Here is a 20,838-nt window from a genome sequence, read left to right as displayed (position 1 = left end):
AAGCCTAGATTGGTCCACCACAGGATTTAGAGACAATTCTGGAAGGGGAAACGCCAGTATGTCTGCAACTGAGAAGAAGGAAAATACCCTGAAATGAACATCTTCCTTTAATAACCGTAGCCTCAGTCCAGCTTCTTATTTCTAGGAGTCTCAGGTCTCTGAACTCCACAGCAAAATCTGCTGTATTCATTTACTCTTTGCAGAGCCAGACCTCTGCTGATTTAAAGGTCAGCGTTGCTTGTTCTCTGCATTACAAATATATTAGGAAAAAATATAATTTTTGTCCTACAATAGAGATGTTACAACTGTATCCCTGGTTTTCATCTGTGATACAACTGGGAGATACACTGCCATATTTTGCTAGGCCAGAACTCATCGGTAGATATACCAGGGTTGATCTTGCTATGGGATACTATGAATTGGTCACTTGAAGTGCCATTCATCAGGGGGAATTGAATTGTTGTTTGTTTACTTACCAACCACTCAAAGGTAACATTCACATGGTAAACCAGGGATTGGCAACATGACACCTGTGGATTTACATGTAACCCTTCCCCTTCCCCTTCTCGTGTCTGATGAATTGTAGCCAAAAGAATAAGTTGCGGTCTCTACTTGGTTGTGGGGTGGGGGGTGCCCAGGAAGGTTTCGTTGGTTTGCAAATGTGCCCACGGACTCAAAAAGTTCAATGACCCCAGCAGTAAACCAAAATTTATGGTTTACTATGAATATGGAGATTAGGATGATTTCCCATCCTTCACCATAAGGTCCCAATGATTTAAAAAAACAAGCACACCAATATTAACAATTGCAAATCATTTACGCATGTGTGTGTGTGTGTGTGTGTGTGTGTGTGTGTGTTATGTATATATGTATATCAGGTGTGAAAGAGGTATGTCTTCAGCATATGACGAAAACCGCATAATGAAAATGCCAGACGCAACTCTGTGGGGGAGGGAATTCCACAACTTAAGGGCTGCCGAAGAGAATTCCCTCTCCAATCCCCCAAAATTGCTGAGAGAGGTGGAAGTACCAAGAGGACCCCCCTCTGCTTATCTTAAAACCCGAGAGGGTCTGTAGAGAAGGAGGTGGTCTTTCAGATATTGAGGTCCAAGTCATTTAGGGCTTTGCACTTTAATATGAACGTCTTGAATTAGGCTGTCCTGTTCCTGCCCATGAAGGACACATGCACTTTCTCATGCATAAAGAAGCCAACAAACAAAAGGTGCAAACTCAGCAACAAGACCAGAGCAGAAATTAATCCAGACAGCCTTAGACACCACAGATGCAGCAAGGAACAAACCTACTCAAGAGAGGCGTTTCAAGGTTCCCTAACCGCAGCTCAGAAACAAGGTCAGGGTTGAGGATTCTGTGATCAGGAGCAGAGACTGCGCAAGAGCATGAAGTTTTTTCCAGCAATTGGCTCCACCTACCCATCATGATTTTAAAGAGAGGTAGGGACAGTTCAGCTACTTGCATATATACCTGTCTTGCTGAAAATTCCTGGCCTGGCCTGCTGCCGCCTCTTGATGTGCACCTCAGAAAGGCAACCTTGGCTTTCCTCCACCCCTGACAGCTCAGTCCATGCTGTGGAGCTCCCCTGCCCCTCCATCTGGCAGAGAAGTGGCCTCCCTGGCTGTGATGGCCTGGGATTCGGACTTGGATGCTGAATCTGAGGGATCCCATTCTACACAGGATTCCCCACCTCCAGAACCAGCTGAGCCGGGGCTGGGGCATGAGCTTGAAGGGTCCTCACCTGTGCAGGATCCTCAGGTGCAGACATCAGCTGAGTCTGCTCTGGCTCCTGAGGTGATGGAGGACCCATTGCCTGCAGGTTCTCCACTCTCAGCCCCGTCAGAGGAAGCTGAGGTTTCCTCTGGGTCCGGTAACCTTCCAGCCTCTCCTGAGCTGCAGAGAGGAGGAGGGAACTAAGTTCCTGCAAAAGGAGTGCTTGCCTCCAGGCCAGGAGCGGTGAGTCAGCAGAGGATCGGGGCTGCCCTATGCCTCGGGTCAGATAAAAGCCGGCGAGCCCCAGTCCCAAGTTGTGGGAGCAACATTGTTAGTTGCTAGTTCCTGCCTGAACCCTGTCCTGCTTCCCTGCCTGAGCTCCTGACCCGCCCTGGCTCCCTGCTTGCAAGCCTGTTCCTGACTTCACCCGACTCCCTGCCCTGCACCCAGCTTCAGCTACTATGGACTGCCTCCACGTTGCACCTTTGACCACAGACCGGACTTGGACCTCGCCTCTCGGGTAACCCATGGGACCAGCACACTGGCATTGGGTGGCCATGCCTCCTCACCCTGAGCCAATGAAGGCAAGGGGGCTACGAAACGTCCAAAGGGAGAGCCTCAGCGGAAGGGCCTGGCTCCAAGTCAGAAGCTTGAGCAGGAGAGCTCTGGTGCACACGGCCTCTTCCTCCCACTGTCCTGCTCATCAAAGTCCTCGGGGGAGGCTATGAGATGGCCCCAGAAACTGGCAACTCATTCCTCCCACACCACGAGCAACACAAACCACAATCCCTGATTTAGCTTTATGTCCAAACTGGGGTTCATGATTTGTTACTGCTGACACAGAAGATATTTGGGATGCCAAGAACAAACTTTGGCTTCATGTCACGGTTTGTATGGAGAGAAATAAAGCACAACCCTCAGTTCAGCAGTAACACTAAGCTGGGAATCATGGTTTGTTGTTCCTGCAGGGAGAGGAGTAAATTAGGAGCCCATCTGCACCATTCATTGTAAACATGCTAAGAATCCTTTACAACTAGCGAAGGGGGATCAAGGAACAGCAAAGACACGTTTTCACTAATTTGGTAGCAACCTACCAAATTATTATTCTGGAGGTGTTCTTTCGAGAACTTCAGCTATGAAAAGCTCAATGTTACCATGAAACTGTAATATTACATTCCCTACATGCAATACAGAGCACAGACTAAAATGTCAAAAGTAGCAGTAGCCGCAGCAGCAGTAAAGATATATGTCTTACACAGATAACTGTAGCAAAAGCTCGTCTTGCATGCATGTGGCTAAAAGACTTGTTGTTTACACACTACTTTATTTACTTAAGAACAAGAAGACCACTTAAATATGTAGCACGAGGTAGATATGTATTCCATAAGAAGGTACTGCCAAAAAGCTTAACTATAATTTAACAGATGTTCTTAGGTACTCTTGTGAAAATAAAAGGCAGCCTTTCAATAACAAAATGCAAACTAAACCAAACCAGAATGTGAACTCAACTTACTTCAAGTTCTCAGGAAACATGCAGGGAGTTAGACTTCACCATTTACTCACAAATGTGCAAAGAGTCAACCACTAATTTTGACAGTTATTTTGACAGTTATTTTAATTATAATTAAAAAAAACCCTTCGAAAACTACCATAGCACACGTTGGCTTGACTCAAATTCAGATCACAACACAAGCCAAGGATTTTGCTTCATGGCCTTGGAAGAGCTACACTGCACCGTCCTTGGCTCTTTATCTGTAAAGCATTGACAGAAATGAATTATTTCACAGGGTCCCTGTGAGGTAGGTAGAATGCGAACGTGCTGCCACCCACCTCTGCGGATAGGGATTGTGATGATGTGGAAAGGCCCCATGTCATATTGTACAATAAGCCAAAATGAGACAATACAGAGCAATACTTTCAGATGTAATCACTCTGAAATTTCCTTGCACATGGTGATTTTTGGCTGCTATCCACAAACCACTAGAGCCAACAGAATGACTTAGCCCCAGTGAAATGTAGGTAGCTCAAACACAGACATGCAGGATCAAAATGGTTTCTAAGTTGTGCTTTAGTGAGTATCATCATGAACAGTTTACTATCCAGTTTCTCAGCAATGTAAGCCTATTCGTACCTCATCCAAGGGTTTCTTCCACAGCTATAAAAAGTATGGGTGTCATAAGCATTTGTGGAAAGGTGAACAACCAATTTGAAATGCCATAGAGAGATAGAGAGATAGAGAGATGATAGATGATAGATAGACAGATAGACAGATAGAGAGAGAGAGAGATAGACAGACAGACAGATGAAGGTCTTCTGGCCAAAGCAATGTGGGAGGCAGCAGTTGCAAGTTACCAGTCTCTACAGCCACAGCAGGCACTGTGATTCTCCAGTGATCTGACTTCACCCCGAAGGCACACTCCATTGTCTCTCGAGACAGACGGATGCCAACAATAATAAGTAGCACTGTTGTGTACTAGTGTTGAGGCTCTTTGCACTAGCACTTGTGCATTTTCACAGAACGGTCTTAAATAAGTCTATAGTCCAAATGCAATACTTCCTTCATTGATTTCTCTCCCACATTAATAACATGAATTCACACATAGTATATAAATAATGTGACAGAGACTTTTAAATATGTTTTTGTGCAGTTGACTCGGAGCTAATCCCACTGGAGTGATCACTATGATTCAAAGTACTTCTAATGCATTAAAAGCTTTATCTTTGGGGAAAGTGGATCAGGTTACGCAGAGGAGGTTAGTAATAAGATATCTTGCTTGGTCTTTATTTAGGAAAGCAGGTCCTCATCACCTGACCCTTTGCATTAATCTTTAGCACTTGAAAATCTAGTTCGTTATCATTCTGGTCATCCTTTGCAAAACTTGTTACAAAAAAAGCTTTCCTGCTTCCCTCGTTAACACGAGCTTTTCCAAATCTAGAGAAAATAAATCAAAATAAGATGTTCATTATTCTGCAAGCAGTTGCTAAAATTTGGCAAGTGCTATATATAATGCAGTACCAATGAACAAGAGATCTGTCCTTACACTGCTAGGATGCTTCCCAGGAAAACATTGGCTACATAACACTAAGGCATTGCTTTTCCACAATCAGACATAAGGGAAATTAAAATGGTGGTTTGACACATAACGCTTGCTATATGTTCTGTTTCCCAGGTATGCCCTTCTCTAGGGTCAAGAATCCCTATAAGTCTTATTCAGTAAAGGTCCCCTGCAATGTTGTTTAGTGCTTTCCTCCTTGCAGTTTCTGTCCCTTTTATATCATGAATTGCTCTTTTCTTTACTTCCATGTTCTCTTTCATAGTGAAATGGTGCTGTTTCACTATAACAGAAAGGGAAAAATAACGACAGGAAAACCATCATTAACACACACACCCCTGAGGTACTGAAGCTGACTAATTAAATTAAGGAACAACTCATCACTAACCCCACAGCAATAAATAGGAAGCAATAGAAAGGGCAGAATGTGTCAGAAGGACATTCTTTTAATCAAAAGCACCATAACACATAAAAGCCTTAATACTTTGTGCATCACATTGGATGGGAATTGCAACTGAATTTTACAAAAATGGTTGCCAATGACAGTTTGTGATGCACTCCCAGAGCCTAGGAGTGAAGATCTGCTTGCCTTCTGGGCAGAACACAAGAGACAAAATTTCCCAGCCCAGTTAACTCTGTTGTTGTTTTTAAAAATGTTTCTCCAATGCCATTTTCGCTGACCTCATTTATCCTGCAACACCCCACAGGCAACAAGAATTATTAGTACTTAGATAAACTGCTGCAAAGCACTCAGAGCCTGTTGATGGCACTGACAAAATTTTGCCACTGGGTTTTAATGATTCTGAGTGAGATTTATTATCTGTTTTATTTTGATAGCTGGCTTTTGCTAATTAACCGTGGTGGTGCTTTATGTAAGTCATTTTGAGATAATTTTACTAATAAAGGGACCCCTGACCGTTAGGTCCAGTCACGGACAACTCTGGGGTTGCGGCGCTCATCTCGCTTTACTGGCCAAGGATCATGAGGCCAGCATGACTAAGCCACTTCCGGTGAACCAGAGCAGCGCACGGAAACGCCGTTTACCTTCCTGCCGGAGCAGTACCTATTTATCTACTTGCACTTGACGTGCTTACGAACTGCTAGGTGGGCAGGAGCAGGGACTGAGCAACGGGAGCTCACCCCGTCATGGGGATTCGAACCCCCGACCTTCTGATCAGCAAGTCCTAGGCTCTGTGGTTTAGACCACAGTGCCACCCGTGTCCCACAATTTTACTAATAAAGGTCACAAAAAAAAGTTAAATAGGGGGCAGCCTGATGAGACAATATGTCCTGATAACTGCATTGGCTGCCAGTGAACTACCAAGCCCAATTAAAGGTGATGGTACTTGCATAAAAAGCCCTATTCACCTTGGGACCCAAGTAACTGGAACAATTCACCCAATATCAATCATTTCAGGCCATATGATCAGCAGGATACGTCATGTTGGTGGTGCTACCTACCACTGCTGCTCAGTTGGCATTGACCCATGACCGGGCCTTCTCTGTGGTGGCTCCATCCCTGGTCAGCTGTGTCTGTCCCCCTCATTGTTGAGCATAAGGAGCAATTGGGAGGGGGGGAGTTTCCTGCTTACTCAGGTATCTGATAGCTGAAAGACACTGCTGTTTGCAACCTTGAAATTAAGTATGAGAGTATGTGATTGTTTTTAAACGGTTTTTACATGTTTGTAGATGTTTTTAAATACATTTTTATTTTATTTGTAATTGTATTGTTTTAACATTTTGATGTTTGCTGCTCTGGGCTTCTTTGGGATGAAGGGCAGGGTAGAAATTTAAACAGAAATTGAATTCCGCTCTGCATATCATTTTTACATCTGTGGGTTTTTAAAAAGAAGTCTTTAGTATGCACATTTCTGCAAGGAATATCCCCTAATATATTGCTTTTTAATGTGCATTTCTCCCTAATACATGCATTTATGTAGATACTATCTGGCTGGAGAACTGCAATGCAAAATTCAGAGAGGTGCTTGTTTTGAAAGATAGCTGTGTTTTGGTTCACATAATGTTTCAACAAGTGCAAATTGGATAGGTTCACATTAAAATATAAACTAAAGCAATTTCCCCCCACATAACTAACCCTACAGCAGAAGAACATATGGAGCTGTAATTTCATTTTGCCACACAGATCCAGCTTTCTCTAAACACTGAACATCAACAGAGGCCAAAGGACTTAGCTTGGGAAAATGACAGACCCTTTCCAATGTTAATCACTGCTGTCTGCCTGGATTTAGTTAACAATTTTTATAAACAGCATGCAACCATTAAACCAGTCATATGTCTTCTCAGATGGCCTGCAGCAAATGTTTACATGTATAATGCAATCAGCTGTTCTTCAGGCACACGCTGCGTCTCAAAGAAACACATTATCCTCGAGCTTTAGCACCAAGAGTACACCACTTTTGACAGCCACATAACATGAGCCACAATCAGGACATTTCTCACAATCCTTCTAGGGTCATCTCAGCATAAGAGACTCTACCAGACACACATGGCACTGAACTGTTGACAAAGCACCATCACAGCACAGCACAAATGTGGCAAAAGTTTCACACTCAGCCAGTGCAGCAAACAAAGAATTACAATTTTTTAAGAAGATGCTACAGGATCATGGTTTCTGTTTATCTCCTATGTGGAAGTCCTTTAAGCTTCTGACCACATCCCAATCAAATACAGATTCAGGTATATACACTTTCTGACAATGATTCAACTGCATAACAAATACATCTAAACTCTCTCAACACTTAGTGAACATTTTATTAACTTGTTTTACCTGATCCCCAAAGCCCACCCATTATATAATAAAGAAGTTGTTTTCCTTTGCCATTCTTCTCTTAATTAGTGGCCCTTCTTGGTTATGCAGAGCTTTTTCTTTTCATGGATCTTTTCCCCAATTTCATTGCAAAATAAAGTTTCATGTTAAGTGAAATTTGTCATCCTTATTTTACCATGTACCATTTTGTCAGTGGAAGTTTCTTCCAAATAAACACACATAGGATTGTGCTGCACAGATGCAAAAGTACTAAAACACGGAGTGGGCTCCTCACTGTCATAAGGCATGTCATAAAGGCAGAGGTAGCTAACCTGTGGCTCTCCAAATGTTGCTTATCACAGCGCTGTCAGGCAAGGGATATCCAGAGGGAGGAATTGACTCTTTATTGTCAAAAGTACACTTACACGTTAGGAAAAGGCATGTCCATCAGTTCATCAACTCTCAGATACTCCTAGATGGGCACCTAATGAGGCAGTTGCCACAACAGAAAGGCCCACCCCTGACCTTGGCTTAGGTATCTCCCCCACCTGAGCTGCACATAAGCAGGTGAAAAATTACCCCTGCGTATAGCCTTCTGCTCTCCGCTTCAGCCCTCTTTTAGACCAGGGAGACAGCGGAGCAGGAGAGGTGGGGGCAGGAGGAGGAGGTGTGCAAGCCCTTGAGTCTCCACCAACCTGACCTCTCTCTCCCTCCTCCCTCACCTGTTCTTCACCCTCCAATCCTGCAGCTTCTCTTGCCTCTGACTCTCGTCTCCTGGCTGTTATAGATTCGCCCAGTTCACTGATCCCTTCTTCCAAGTGGGTCTCCAACCCACCTTCTCCCAGTGCCCACTCCTCAGTATCCAGCCACCACTCCTCAGTGTCCAGCCAGTCCCTGGCCTTGCTGGACTACAACTCCCATCTTCCTCAACCAACAGCGTCAATGATATGCAGTTATGGATTTTGTAGTTTAGCAACATCCGGAGGGTCCACAGGCTCCACAACCCTGTAATAATGGGACTTGTGGATAAATCATTAGCCGGCATTGCTATGTGTTTTCACTTCTTAACGCTTTTGCTTTTTATTATTAAAATGTGTTATTAAAATTATTAAAATATATTTAAAATTATTAAAATTTGTCAATGTTCCAAGGCACTGGAAATCTAACAGCATCCCTGCCAAATAAATTGAAGTAGCCTTTCCCACAAGAAAGCAAGACGGCCCAACCAGAGAAGTCCCTTATAAACTATGCATTCATTGTCACGCAGTTCATGAAATCTTCTTGCATGTTGAACTTCAGAACTGCACAGTTCTCTACAAACCAGTATGGTCATGACGCCTCTAGTTTCTGAGTCAGGGAGGGCCACATGCATCAGCCAAACAAGTGCAGGTGGCAGATGAGTTACAGAATTTTACATGCATATTCACTAAGCGCCATAAACTACTGCACCATATATGATATATATTTCTCCAGTACTAAAAGGCAAGATCGTTTATCTTGCAATCGCTCAGGGCACATTCAGTTTTTCCACACAGTGATCTTCACTTCTGTAACATTTGCCTAGGCATTGCTGTAGACAGTGTAGAGGTTTCTCTGTGTTTTGCCCCAAAGGCTGAGAAATAAAGTAATGGTTAGCCCATATCTCCTTGCACCGACTGAGTAGTGATAGAGTATTTGAAAAAGCTATTCTACCAACCCATTTCTGCCCAGGAAGGAAGAAGTAATTCCTTTCTATCCCTGGGGGGAAAACCGTAAACTACTACAGCTGGTTTTTCAGTGTCAAACCACGGCAGGTCATCAGAGCAATAAACCAGCACTAGCCTTTAATGATGAACATACTCTAAAACTGTGGTCTTCATCTATCTTCCACACTTAGCAGGCTAAACCAAAATTTGCTGAGAGCTGCAGAAAATCTTGATTCCTTAGTTACGCTTATTATACGCATTTGCAAACACATCATTATTGCATTCAGAGTTTACATTTTAGGTGAGCACTAAAAAAAAATATTAAAATGTGTGAAGAGCTTTCAGAGAAATAAGTTCATGGAAATCAGTAAGACTTGCAGCCAGATCCTAATCATGTCTAGACAGAAATAAATCACAGTGATTTCAATGGGGCTTGCATCCTGGTGAATAATATTAGGAGTGCAACCTTCCTTCCAAATAAGTTTGTTTAGGTCCACAGTACAAGCCATCACTATTTCTTAGAGATACCAAAGGGTTCCTGTATCAGCAATGACACTGGGGTTGTGTAAACACTCAGGGTGAAATCCCAGAGGCATTTTCTACTGCAAGAACACCATTTCAGTACCAGAACACAGAAACTTCAATAGGGCAGCTAGCAAGATTCAACAAACTCCAAAGACCTAATCTTGCTTATATTTAAGGATAAAGGGTAAAAAAAGAAAGAAGGGAGCGTACGGCAACATGCTTTGATTCTTTATATCAGCATTATCAAAACAGGACAAACAACCACCCTCCTTATTTAATCTTAGAAGGGGGATGTATACCTTTAGTATACATGCCTACTTCACAAACCCATTTAATTATTTACTTAATGTGTGACTCTGTAGCGCCTGGGTTTTTGGTGCTCCTGTTGTAACCAGAAATAATAAACAATGTGGTTTGAAAACCAGGGGAAGAGGAGAGCAGTCTCCCTGCTCATCTTTACAGAAACTTTTCCCCTATGCATGTGAGGGCATTACAAATTGTTGTCTATGGTTGCATGCTCAAATACATGTGGTCAGATGCTCACAGCACACCACTAAAGACCGGCCTTCATGCCTATGCACACAAGCACCATTTAAAGTATTGCAAACAGGCTTGTTAGCATTGTATGCCTGCGCTTGCAGAATCAAAAAAGGCACCACTGCAGCATCACAGTAAATGTATGCAGGAATTTAAGCCATAAATAGCAACCCCCTTATATAAGATTGCCTGGTATATTGTTTGTTACTGAGCTTATACTAGGTCCAATTATTAATTTCTAAGCAGAGTAGTTCTGGGATATACTCCAGATTTGAAGCAGTAAACACTGGCTTAAAGTGTGGAAACTTGTGTATGTAAACACGCACCAGACAAATGCCAGGGATCCAGAGGCAATCAAGGTTTCTTCCTTGACACTCAACTCTTCCAAGTGCCCCCCCTCAATGGAATTGCAAAGGCTCCCTTCACATTTTATAATATAGCTGAGCGACTGGAAGTCTCGGGGTGCAAAGAGAGCCCTGCCCTGAGATGCTATCTCACATAGAGAGAGAAAGAGCGGCCAACCCACAAGCAAGGGAGATGTACAGAAGCGTCAATGGCTGAGGAAACAGAACTTGCTGGCAGCTCAGGGGCAGGGAACTGGATCCACCTGGCAGGACAGATTCCTAAACACGTACACACACCCCGTGGCCCCACTTCGACAAGCCAGCAGAACAATGCACCTGTCAACCACATGATGTCCTTATGGTGTCAGGTGATAGACACCTGGCAAATAATGGCTCAACCCAGACACCTGGCTCAACCCAGAGTACCAGACCAGGGTTTGGCACCCCAGGCGTCTGCCAAGGCCCACAGCCCAGAACAGCCTCCTGTCAACCCTTGAGGCCCATCAAGTTCTGCTGCTGCTGCTGCTTCTTCTTCCTGTTGCTACCTGTTCACCTGCGTGTTCTCTCTCCCTCTCTCTCTCTCTCTCTGTGTGTGCACCTTTCCCTTTCTCTGGGCAGTGGTGTAAGAAGGAAAATAACACTCTGCACAAGCTCAGGGGTGTGCTTTTAAACACCATGGTCTCCCAGGTGCCTCAGTTAACAAGGCATCTTGTGAAGATCTGTCTTTTTGCCTAACCCAGAAGATTGAACTCTGCTATTTCTGATCCCCCATTCTTCTCCGTTTTACTGTTTTTATTCTACTGTTTTATTTATTTTTAGTGTTATCCTTGCTACCACTTGACACTGCCCTTCTTTTGTTAATACTAAGCGATCATATTAATATATTGATTTCAGCAGGAATATATTAATTTCATGCCTGACCTCAGCAGGCATTTTAAGTGAATTCTGGTTGTGTAGTTTAACCTTTAACCTCATTGTACTATTGATTTCCTTGCACATCACACACAGAGACACCTGTGATTAAGTGGTCTACAAATAAAACAGTAAAAATAAATGCTTTTTAATGAAGATATAAATAAAACAAGGGATAGTCCCAAGCCTCTGGGGCTCAGACATGCTGTGGGAGAAGCATGCTTCCTGTGTGATAGATAGATTAGGGTTGCCATATTTCAAAATGTGAAAACCCGGACACATAAATTGAGCTTTTTCTTTGGCAAAGTTGCTGAGATTTTCTTGGGGGGGGGTGGAATTTAAAATTTCTGAGCTATTTTAAAGAAAATTTGCCCCCCAAAACCAACACTTCCAACATGGGTTGCCATATGCCCGGGTTTCCCTGGACATTTTTACCAATTTGCAGACATTTTCCCCGGACTCTATTTCCAACGGAGAAATTCTGGATATGTCCGGGAATTCCCATTATATCTATATTATGGCTGCTGTACGTCCGGACATTCCTGGGATTTCAAAGGTAGAATTGACATGGGGGTGGGGATTTCTGAAAGATGGCGCTTTGTCCTGGATCTTAGGCGAGTCAATCGAAAAAGTCTTTGGTATTTTTGTAAAAAAAAAACACCACCTCAATAACTTTGGAGGGTTTCCTCAAAAAAGCTCAATAATTTCGGTGGTTTCCTTAAAAACCGGCGGTGTCCTGCTTTTTACTTTTTGAAACATGGCAACCCTAATAGATAGATATATTATATAGATAATATTACACACACACACACACACACACACGAATGAGAAGTATGGTGCCTGAAAAATCAGAACTCCTATTAGAATAAACAAGTTCCGTTTTAAATACTGAAACACTAAATAAGATGGATAACAATGTGGAATAGAAAAAGAAGCAGAAAATTGGGTTTAAGGTGTGTGAAAGAAAGTAATAGAAGTGGAAAGATGTTGCAACTGAGTAGATTGGAAGTCTAACACAAAGGTAGGGTGGATGGTGATGGGACAAGGAAGTATCTGTGGGGTTGTGTGTGGGTATGTATGAACATTTTTAAGGACTGTGTGAAATGTATGTTTGTATATTCGTAACATGTGTGTATTAATGCTGAATTATTTTGATAATAAAAACTTTTTTTAAGAAAGAGAAGTATGGTGCCTGTGTGAGATATGTGTGTGTGTGTGTGTGTGTGGATATATTGGGGGGGGGGGGGTTCTTCAACTAGCCTCTGCCCTCGAACCCCCCCCTCCGTTTTTCTCCTCAGCGCCTCAGAAACCCCCCGCGCAAACGCGCGCGCAGCCCCGCTGGCTCCGCCCTCGCGGCGGCTGAAAGAGGCGCTCGGGCGACCGGCGGCGCGGACTGACCTGAAGCAGGTGGCGAGCTCCCCGCTGGGCTTGAGGCACGGGTACTTGGTGGTGGCCACTTTGCTCTCGGAACAGACCTCCCTGCGAGGAGAGAGAGAGAGAGAGAGAGAGAGAGAGCGTGCTTAAACCGTCGCCTGAGAGACGTCCAAAGTCCAATTCCCCTCACGGGGGGCAGCTCCGGCCGTCGCGGAGGCGCACGAGCCCCGGGCGCGGGAAAGAAGGCAAGCTGAGGGGACGCGGGGCAGGCCCTTCCCTCACACCCGGCACCGCCGCCGCCCCACCCACCTGTCGCTCTCCTCGGGCTCCTCGCGGTATGTCCACGCATGCCCGAGCGCCGCCAGCAGCAGCAGCCCCAGCAGCAGCAGCCAGAGGCGCAGCACGCTGGGCGACGTCGGCGGCGGCCACAGCGCCAGCAGCAGAAGGCGCCGGGCACCTCCGCCGCCGCCGCCGCCGCCGCCCCGCAGCACCATCGGGCGGCCTCGCGGCTCCCCTGCGCAGCGCCCGACCGCTCCGGCTGCGTGGCGCGCTCGAGGGCGCGCGGAGAGAGAGAGAGAAGAGAGGAGGGAGGGAGGAGGGAGGGAGGGAGGGAGGCGGAGGCGAGCGGTGCCCCCTGCGGCGGGAGCGAGTCACTGGGGCCGGCGGCGTGACCAGCGGGAGGAGGGAAGAGACATGCAATGGACGGCGCTTGGCTAGGCGAGGAGGAGAGAAAAGGGGGTGGGGGGGGCGGGAGGGCGACCCGATGCTTCCGAGAGGCGATCTTGGGTTGCTTTGCCCGCCGAGGAAGCGGGGGGGGGGGGATCGGGAGAGACGGAGCCAGATGTCGCCGAGGGGGGCGACCCCAGGAAGTGGGGAGATCGGCTTTCCCCCCGAAGCTCGTGGGGCCGGAGAGAGGAGGGGGAGAGGACAGAGAAAGGGGTCGCCAGCTGGTGCGCGGAGAGGCTGCCTGTCGGACGGGGGCTGGGGTGTTTCCTTCCCAAAGCGACGCGAGAGGGAGGATTCCGGTGTTACGAGGTTCCCCTCCACACACACACAGTTCTCCAGAAGATAGGAGATAAGAGGGATGGAGATCTGGAGGGGTGGCCCGCTGTTGCGCAGGGATCTGGGGAAGTTGGCTCTGGGGCAGCAGCAAGGGAGAAGCAGCTTCTCTCGCGGGGAGGGGGGCGGAGACAAGGAGCCAGGCTCCTCGAAGATTAAGGATGAAAAGGAAGGATGGTCAGAGGTACAGCAGAGGAGCAGATCTAAAAGTTGTGGGACAAAGCTTGGTTTCTGTCTAGCCAAGAGATTTGGGGGGGGGGGGGAGATGTAGGGAGAGCATGTGCGCAAAGGGAGGAGGAGTATCCAGCTATGGTAGGATGTGGGACAGGGGTTTTTTTGTGTTGTTTTTTTTTTTACAGCTACTACCCAACCTGCTGGTCAGGGATAGTCTGACATAACCATCTTTCCAGGAAGGAGCGGGAGGGGTTTTCCAAAGAAGGCGAGGCAGGAGGACTCAAAGAACCTGGAGGTGGATAGAAGAGAGAGCCAGCTATAACAGGAGGAGCATGTTCCAAGGCAGCCAGAAGATTAAGCCAAGCATTTTGGAAAGGTGGGTGGAGTTGGGGGACTCAGGCTAGATCAGGAGCTATAGAGTCAGGAATGGCCAGGAGGCTTTGAATGGAGGAAGGTGGGGGGGGGGGAGGGAGCCAGAGGTTGCAGATGGGCAAGTGGAAAGAACCATCCAGGGTGTTATGTACTGAGTTGAATAGGATCCAAACTGCAGCAGTCTGATTGGTCCTAGAACAATAGGCTCCAAAAGGCAGCAGTCTGATTGGTCCTAGAACAATAGGATTCAGAATGCAGCAGTCTGATTGGTCCTAGAACAATGCAGCAGTATGATTGGTTAGCAGGAACCACCCAATCATGCTCCAGATAGAAGTGAATCCACAACCTGATTGGCCTACAGTAGAATCCTGGAATTAGCCAATCATGTGCAGCCCATTGTGTAAATAATGTATATAAAGCAGATACTTTGAGGGGACATTCATTCATTCCTCCTCACCACTATGAGCTGAATAAAGAGCATGAAATCACTTTGCGACTCTGAGTATATTTCACTGGCGACGAAGGTGGGATCCCGCTGAGCTGACTGCCACACACAGCACCGCAGCACCGCCACCTGCCGCACCGCTGCCTCGCACCGTGTATCCAGGCTTCAGCTCCGGGACACAAGGAACTCAGAATGGCAACTGACAGCAGCTTCTCGCCATTCAACCCAGCATCTGGAGACTGGGAAGCGTACGCCTCCCGTTTCACCTTCCTCCTAGAAGCCAAAGGGGTCACCGATGAAGAAGACGCCAAGAAGAGGGCAATATTCTTCAGCGTCTGCGGAGAGGAGACATTTGAAATCGCCCGGGCTCTCCTTGCGCCTGAAGACGTCGCTACTGTTCCATACAAAACAATAATGGAACAGCTGAAGGGGCACTTTTCGCCACAGCCCTCAGTGGTGGCTCGTCGAAATGCCTTCTACGCAAAGCGGCAAGCCCCTGGGGAAACCATAACTGGGTTTGTGACCTCTCTCCGCCAAGCTGCCCGGTTCTGCAACTTCTCAGAGCTGGAGAACATGCTTCGTGACCGCCTCGTCGGTGGCCTGAAGGATGAGAAGCTGCAACGACGCCTCTACGCTAAGAAGAACCTAACGTTCCAGGTCGCTCTGGAGGAGGCCCTGGCAACGGAAGCTGCTGAGAGGTCGACGCAAGAGGCACGGCTGAGCCAGCCGTCCCAACCGAGGGTCCACCACGAAGACCTCACCAACGACTCGGGATCCGACAGGGAGGAGGTGCACCGAGTACAGCAGCGCACTCAAGCAGCCCACATACCACAGCTGCCTCGACGAGAAGGAGGGAACTGCGCAAGCTGTGGAGAAAGTCACGAGAGGAGGACCTGCCGTTTCCGCAACGCAGAGTGCAGGCAGTGCAGAAAATTGGGACACATCGCCCGGGTGTGTCGGGCTCGGCCCACCCGAAGCCAGGCATCAGATGACCAATCCAAGAGCCCCAGGTCCCGGGGCCCAACGCACCAAGGCAACTCGACGGAGCTCACAGACTTCCAGGTATACCAGTTGCCCCACCCCAACGTAGAGAAAATTTATGTAGAGGTGCAGATAGAGGGGGCCCCATGCCGCATGGAGCTTGACACGGGTTCAACTCTATCCATAATCTCGGCAAGGACCTTAAGGAAACTGTGTCCTACTGGGGGTCCCAAACTCAGGCCGGCCCCATTCACCCTCCGGGACTTCCAGAAACGTAAGGTCCCCACAATGGGGGTGGGGACCTTCAGGGTGCAATACCGAGGGCGGACGCGGCAACTGGACTTGCTTGTGGTCAAGGGCCCCTACATTAGCTTACTGGGGTTGGCATGGTTTGGACCACTGGGACTAGCCATCACCGGGGTGAACCACATGAGCTTACAAGTGGACGTGGACGCCATATGCAAGGAGTTTCCGGGGGTTTTCGATGGGAAATTGGGACAGTATACGGGCCCCCCCATTGCTCTACAGCTTGACCCCGCAGTACGACCAGTCAGGCTCAAGGCCCGCCGGGTCCCATTCGCCCTGAAACCCCGTATAGACGAGGAATTGGACCGACTCGTGGAGCAAGGAGTGCTGGAGCCGGTGCCTAATGCCCCCTGGGAAACCCCAATCGTCACACCCGTCAAGCCTAATGGTTCGGTCCGCATCTGCGCAGACTACAAATGTACCATAAACAAGGCCCTCATGGCCCATGCATACCCAGTGCCAGTGGTCAGCCATGTCCTTGCCACCCTGGCTGGGTCGAAAATTTTTGGCAAGCTGGACTTGGCCCAAGCATATCAACAGCTGCCAGTAGATGAGGCCACAGCAGAGGCACAGACGATTGTGACGCACAGAGGAGCGTTCAGGGTAAAGCGGCTGCAATTCGGGGTCAGCGTGGCACCAGGCATATTCCAGAATCTAATGGACTCTCTCCTTAAAGGGATTCCTGGTGTCACCCCCTTCTTTGATGATGTGTTGATTGCCGGGCCCACACCAGAGGAGTTTGAGGACCGCCTCCGCACTGTTCTGCACCGTTTCCAGATGGCGGGTCTCAAGGTGAAGCGGGAAAAATGTCTACTAGGAGTGCCTCAAGTGGACTTTCTGGGATTTATGGTGGATGCAGAAGGGGTTCACCCGACTGGGGACAAGGTACGGGCCATTTGTGATGCCCCAGCGCCCAAGAACAAGACTGAACTTCAGGCCTTCTTGGGATTATTGAACTTTTACCATTCCTTCCTTCCCCACAAGGCGGCGGTAGCGGAGCCCCTACACAGACTCCTGGACAAGCGGGCCCCTTGGGTGTGGGGCCAGCGCCAGGAGGCCGCATTCCAGGCAGTCAAGGACTTGCTTGTCTCAAACTCGGTCTTGGCACACTTCGACGAGAGGCTGCCGGTGGTGCTAGCATGCGACGCCTCGCCCTATGGCATCGGCGCTGTCCTGGGACACCAACTCCCGGATGGAAGAGAGGTACCGGTAGCATACTTTTCCCAGACACTCAACGAAACCGAGCGGAACTACTCGCAAATCGACAAGGAGGGTCTGGCAATCGTGAAGGGAGTAAAAAAATTCCATGATTTCTTGTACGGGCGGCCCTTCACCGTGGTGACTGACCACAAGCCGTTGCTTGGCTTGTTTGCCCCCGAAAAGCAGACCCCCCAAGTGCTGTCTCCTCGCGTCCTCAGGTGGTCAATTTTCCTTGCCAGCTACCAGTATGCACTGATTCACCGCCCTGGAAAGGCGATGGGCCATGCAGACGCCCTCAGCAGGCTACCACTACCGGAAACAGGCCCCGACCCAGCACCTGCACAAGAGGTTATGAGCCTGGAGCTGCTTCCTGACCGCCCCATTCAGGCACAAGAAGTTGCACACCATTCCAAGAAAGATAGGGTCATCTCCCGGGTCCTGGACTGGGTGTGGAGGGGATGGCCCAGCCGCAGCCCCGGGCCAGAATTCGCCGGCTACACAACCCGCAAACATGAACTGTCAGCCCACAAGGGGTGCCTGTTATGGGGAAGCAGGGTCGTTGTTCCCCAGCCCCTCCGCAAAAGGGTCCTCACAGCCCTACACGAGACACACCCAGGGGTAGTAAGAATGAAGGCCCTTGCCAGGAGTTATGTGTGGTGGCCGGGGATCGACGGAGAGATAGAGGCCTGGGTCAAACACTGCCAGGCCTGCCAGGAATCCCGCCCAGATCCCCCAAGGGCCCCAGTCCAGTCCTGGGAGTCCGCCCGAGCACCATGGTCACGCCTGCATGTGGACTTCGCTGGCCCCTTTCAGGGGAAAACATTCTTCATAGTGGTGGACTCCTACACCAAATGGCTGGAAGTCGCACTGGTACCGTCCACTTCTACGTCCGCAGCCATCCGGGTACTACGCAGGCTGTTTGCAACCCACGGGCTCCCTGACACTCTCGTCTCAGACAACGGGACTGCATTTACATCAGGAGAATTTCAAACCTTCACAGTGCAGAACGCCATCCGCCACATCCGTTCGGCGCCATTCCACCCTGCCACCAATGGCCAAGCAGAACGCATGGTGCGGACCACCAAGGACACCCTTCGCCGCATGACGCAAGGGGATTGGGAGTACCGCCTTGCCACATTCCTCCTAGCACAGCACAGCACCCCCAGCTCAACGACTGGCCGGAGCCCCGCTGAACTACTAATGGGTCGGCGCCTTGCAATCAGATTGGACCGCCTTCACCCCGATAGAGCTCAGGATGAGGTAGTGGGGGGGGGAAGGCAGGAACCCCCGGACCTTCGAGGCCCAGGACCCAGTGTACGCAAAGAATTTTGGGGCAGGCCCTGCATGGGTACCTGCCACAGTCACCAGGGTCACGGGCCCCGTGTCGTACGAGGTGCTAACAGATGGGGGGCAATGCTGGCGCCGCCACTGCGACCAGATACGGCGACGATTCCCGGGAGAAAACCAGGAGGAGGAGGACAGGTCAGAGGAGTCCCAAGGGAACAGTGGGGCAGTGAGGCCCATAGAGCAGCAGGGGCAAGCAGGAGAGGCAGAATCAGTAAATACAGAGAGGACCCGCGAGGCCGAAAGGACACCGGAACCAGAACCACGACTGAGCGAGCCGGTTGCGCCAGACCAAACAGCCCCATCCTTGGAACACGAGCCAGAACCTGAACCCCGGACCAGGGAACACCCCAGGCCGCAACGCACACGTAGGCCACCGGCGTACCTTGAGGACTATGAATGCGACCTTCCGGGCAGGACTGGAACTTAGAGGGGAGGGGTGTTATGTACTGAGTTGAATAGGATCCAAACTGCAGCAGTCTGATTGGTCCTAGAACAATAGGCTCCAAAAGGCAGCAGTCTGATTGGTCCTAGAACAATAGGATTCAGAATGCAGCAGTCTGATTGGTCCTAGAACAATGCAGCAGTATGATTGGTTAGCAGGAACCACCCAATCATGCTCCAGATAGAAGTGAATCCACAACCTGATTGGCCTACAGTAGAATCCTGGAATTAGCCAATCATGTGCAGCCCATTGTGTAAATAATGTATATAAAGCAGATACTTTGAGGGGACATTCATTCATTCCTCCTCACCACTATGAGCTGAATAAAGAGCATGAAATCACTTTGCGACTCTGAGTATATTTCACAGGGGTTAGGAGGATTGGGAGTGGGGGTGAACAGAAGATATAGAAGTTGTGTAGCTAACTTGCGCGAGTTAGCAATGGCAAAAGGAAGAGGCTGTGTGAGCAGATGGAGAGGTGCAAGAGGCCCGGTTGGTTGTGCAGTTAAATAATGTTACACCCCACCTCACAGTGTGAGGTTCCAGGTACGCTTACACAAGGTCCGTGTTTCCTTTTGGAAATGAGGCACAGTGGGGACTGTGGTGTCTTTAGGATATATGGCTTATTTACACATATATTATACAACCTGAGCCTACGATGGAGGTTTTCCCAACATTGCACTCCAAGAGCGTCTGGCTTCTCCCATAGGTGCAGCCTAGGATCCAAGCAGACATCAACATTGTCCTTGTCTCTCTCTCTCTCTCTCCAGCCTGCTGCTTTACTTCTACATTACATCACTCCTGCTGCAAACTCATTACCCCAGGCCATCACCTCATTGGAAGTTAGCCTTTCAACTTGTTGATTCCAGGGGATTAGCATTGTCCAGCACACAGCCTAATACAAAGGGTCTAGCTTAATGCACATAAGCCTGGGACCCAGACCTAGTCTTAATTAAATTCTGACTCCATCTAGACCCAGAAATCTAGGGTGTCTAGCACCCACAAACTTGTAAAAGCAAGTTTAGGCTCTAGACTTAATGGTCTGTACAGGGAACTCCCATCTTGAGAGAGTAGTGTGTTTTATTTCACTTACTTCAAGGATGTTGATGCTCCATTCGGGGGCTGTTTAGTGGGACTCTGGACTTCTGCCCAAAAGCCCTGCCCCGGGGGGCACTGCCAGACAAGGATTCAATATCTGTCTGGTTCATGAAATCAAGGAGAAAACAGTTGTCGCATTCGAGTCTCCCAACCTATTTCCCTGCAAGGATCTTAATGCCCATGAAGTTGGGAGCTAGGAATATCTCTTCTTTCATGTTGTTTTTCATCCTCGAGGATTCCAAATAATTTTTTTTTAAAGCACCTTTCTCTTAATCTGTTTCTCTGATCACTGACTTTGCAGTCCTGCTTATACAGGGAAAGATATTTAACAGAGCCAGCCATTCCAAGAACTAATGCTGGTAGTTTTTCTGATGGAGTCCAGAGTCAACCTTTTCTTTCCGTTTTCTGCCCGGTACTAGAGAGCATAGATCTCTGCGAACAAATGTAATTGCTTGTGCCTGTTTGTACAGGAGAGGCACCGGAGAACCAGAAT

The 20,838-nt window shown here is 48.3% G+C and overlaps 1 protein-coding gene across 1 annotated transcript in view; it reads right to left on the bottom strand.

Annotated features, from left to right (window-relative positions):
* Positions 1-13,416, bottom strand: part of CCBE1 (collagen and calcium binding EGF domains 1) — a gene marked incomplete at its 5' end in the record, with an annotated part of 143,063 nt that extends 129,647 nt beyond the window's left edge. Inside the window, 2 exons of the mRNA XM_081881587.1 lie at positions 12,947-13,027; positions 13,232-13,416. Of these exons, the coding sequence (XP_081737713.1) occupies positions 12,947-13,027; positions 13,232-13,416 (266 nt within the window). The remainder of the gene's footprint in view (positions 1-12,946; positions 13,028-13,231) is intronic.
* Positions 13,417-20,838: the final 7,422 nt, after the last annotated feature.

The sequence above is a fragment of the Podarcis erhardii genome, assembly GCF_964252035.2.
Source record: "Podarcis erhardii genome assembly, chromosome: 11".
Classification (NCBI taxonomy): Eukaryota; Metazoa; Chordata; class Lepidosauria; order Squamata; family Lacertidae; genus Podarcis; species Podarcis erhardii.
This window is presented reverse-complemented; position numbering and strand designations above follow the sequence as displayed.